This window comes from Diadema antillarum, unplaced genomic scaffold (genome assembly GCF_040938485.1).
Source record: "Diadema antillarum isolate AM-2024a unplaced genomic scaffold, OU_Dant_1.0 seq00000382_RagTag, whole genome shotgun sequence".
In the NCBI taxonomy this organism is placed as follows: domain Eukaryota; kingdom Metazoa; phylum Echinodermata; class Echinoidea; order Diadematoida; family Diadematidae; genus Diadema; species Diadema antillarum.
The window spans coordinates 583,196-585,327 of record NW_027271380.1 but is presented as its reverse complement, the minus strand read 5'-3'; the positions used below and the strand labels follow the sequence as shown (position 1 = coordinate 585,327).

The 2,132-nt window shown below is 43.1% G+C and overlaps 1 protein-coding gene across 1 annotated transcript; it reads left to right on the top strand.

Moving 5' to 3' along the window:
* Positions 1 to 289: 289 nt before the first annotated feature.
* On the top strand, positions 290 to 1,360 carry LOC139731636 (uncharacterized). Its single transcript, XM_071642527.1, has one exon. It carries the CDS (start codon positions 290 to 292, stop codon positions 1,358 to 1,360), a length of 1,071 nt encoding a protein of 356 aa, XP_071498628.1.
* Positions 1,361 to 2,132: the final 772 nt, after the last annotated feature.

Below are 2,132 nucleotides of genomic sequence, written 5' to 3'. Positions count from 1 at the left end.
GTAACTTGCGAGAGGGTATTATAAAGCTATAAGCATGAATATAAAATGGCACGTTGGTTCATTGTTTGCTCACGATAGTAGCAGAAAAAAAAATCACGTTCATGCCAACTGTTCAAACGCTTACATCTGATCTTCAAACGGTGTGTTGAAACATCTTGTCTAAACAGTTAAGAAGAGTGTGTTACCAAGGGTGCTGTCGTAATGCAGAACAGGAGGTGACCACCCTACTCAGAAATACAGCTCTGATGTGATGACACGGAAGATGAGGTATCCAAACAACGCAATAATCATGGCACATATTGTCACTACCGCATATGCCGCGGTCCCAAGCGAAGACTCAACAATTGATGGGAATAGCGGCTGGTTTTATTTCTTCCAGTCCGTACTCAACATAATCAGCGTCGGAACCGCTCTGGCCTACATGTTCATCGTCGTGTGCATCTTCAAGCATCCGTCACTCCAAGTCATCACGAATTACCTACTCTTTTCACTGGGGCTGGCCACTATTATGTTGCAGGTCATCTGCATGGTGCTGGTAGGTACAGCCAGCAGTTTCTGTGACTCCTCTTGTACAGACGTCCACGCCCTGTTTGGTTTCACCCTCATGGCCATGTGCAGCGTCTTTTACCACTCCATGCTCGTCGCCATGGAAACGTACCTGAAGATATGTCATCCATTCCGCTATCTGCGAGTGACCTCTGAAAAAAGATATCTGGCAGTCATAGCCATTGTGTGGATCGGCAGCATCATACTCGGGGTTTCAACCATGTGTTACGCAGCTAGCACTGATGAATATTGTAAAAATAGCAAGTGCCCGATACAGCATATCTTCGAAAAGACGAGGAGTTTCTTGATAACTGTTGTCGACATCTGTATCCTCCCGTCTCTTATTGTCACAGTAGCTTTGAAGGCTGTAGTCATCAAGACGGCCAGAATAAAAGCCCGCGAGATCCAAGCAGTAGAAGGAAACGGACGTACTAACGAGAAATTGCCAAACGATCAGCAACGGGACGAGAAGACGCTGCGAAAGAGTACCGTCAACCTGATCGTGTTCGTCGTCACTTACATAATCGGCTGGGTTCCCATCCTCATATGGGTCAACCTTGCCATCGCTTGCAGAGGGTGCACGCTGCAAACTGGACCCCTCATTCTAGCTAGCATATCCGTCGTCAACCTCACGTCGGTGGGTCCCTTGTTGTACACACTGCGTCAACCTGAGTTCGCTCGGTTGAGAGCAAATTACTACCAATCTGCGAGGGACAACGTGCGAGGTTTCATTCAAAATCATTTCCCCAAAGTCAATTGCATCCGTCTAACTGGTAGAGGGGACTCTAACGTAGATGTTGAAAGTACTACCTGATTTTGAAATTGGTTCGGCAGAGATCAATTTCAATTATTTGCTTACATTGTTTTTCTTTGCATTTTCCTAAATGGAATGATCAAAGTAATAAAAGAGAACATGCCCTATGTAGGACATGCATTATGAAAATGTTGCGAGATATTGTGTTTGAGGGAGAATGTAGGCGCAGAATCTTGTGTATGTCTATTATGATGAATTAAGAGACAAAGGCCCCCCCCCCCCCAAAAAAAAAAAAAAATAATAATCTGGATCATGGAATGTTGCGGAAGTCTTTGGATTTAGTTTGAAGGAACGAAGTACCGTACTAAAATAAGCACATTCCACGGGGGTGTTCGTGCAATATTCGGAAGTAATTCCCAAGGTTGGTAAATTCGAAAATGAATTAAGGTTCGTTATTTTGTATATTCGTTTTTCCCACAATTCCGAATGCCCGTTAATTAGAAAAATGGGGATAAGGGGGGAAAGTTAAAGACTATCGAACCTTTGGAATCGCACCTGCGTATCATTGGTGATACTCGTAAAGATTGATTGTACAGTTGACGAGAGTACCATTGAGATGAGACTGGTATCAACACGATAGCTTAGATAAAACATAGATATGAATGGCCATGATTTGTATATCAAAGATTAGGTCGGTTATTTATTACTCAATACGAGATAGACCAGTTGCATTCATTTCTTGATGTATTTTCAGAACAACTGTCTCTGACTTTCTCTTTTACTTTGTAGTTATGTAACAATTAGCAATACGACTTTCGTAGAAGGATTTGAG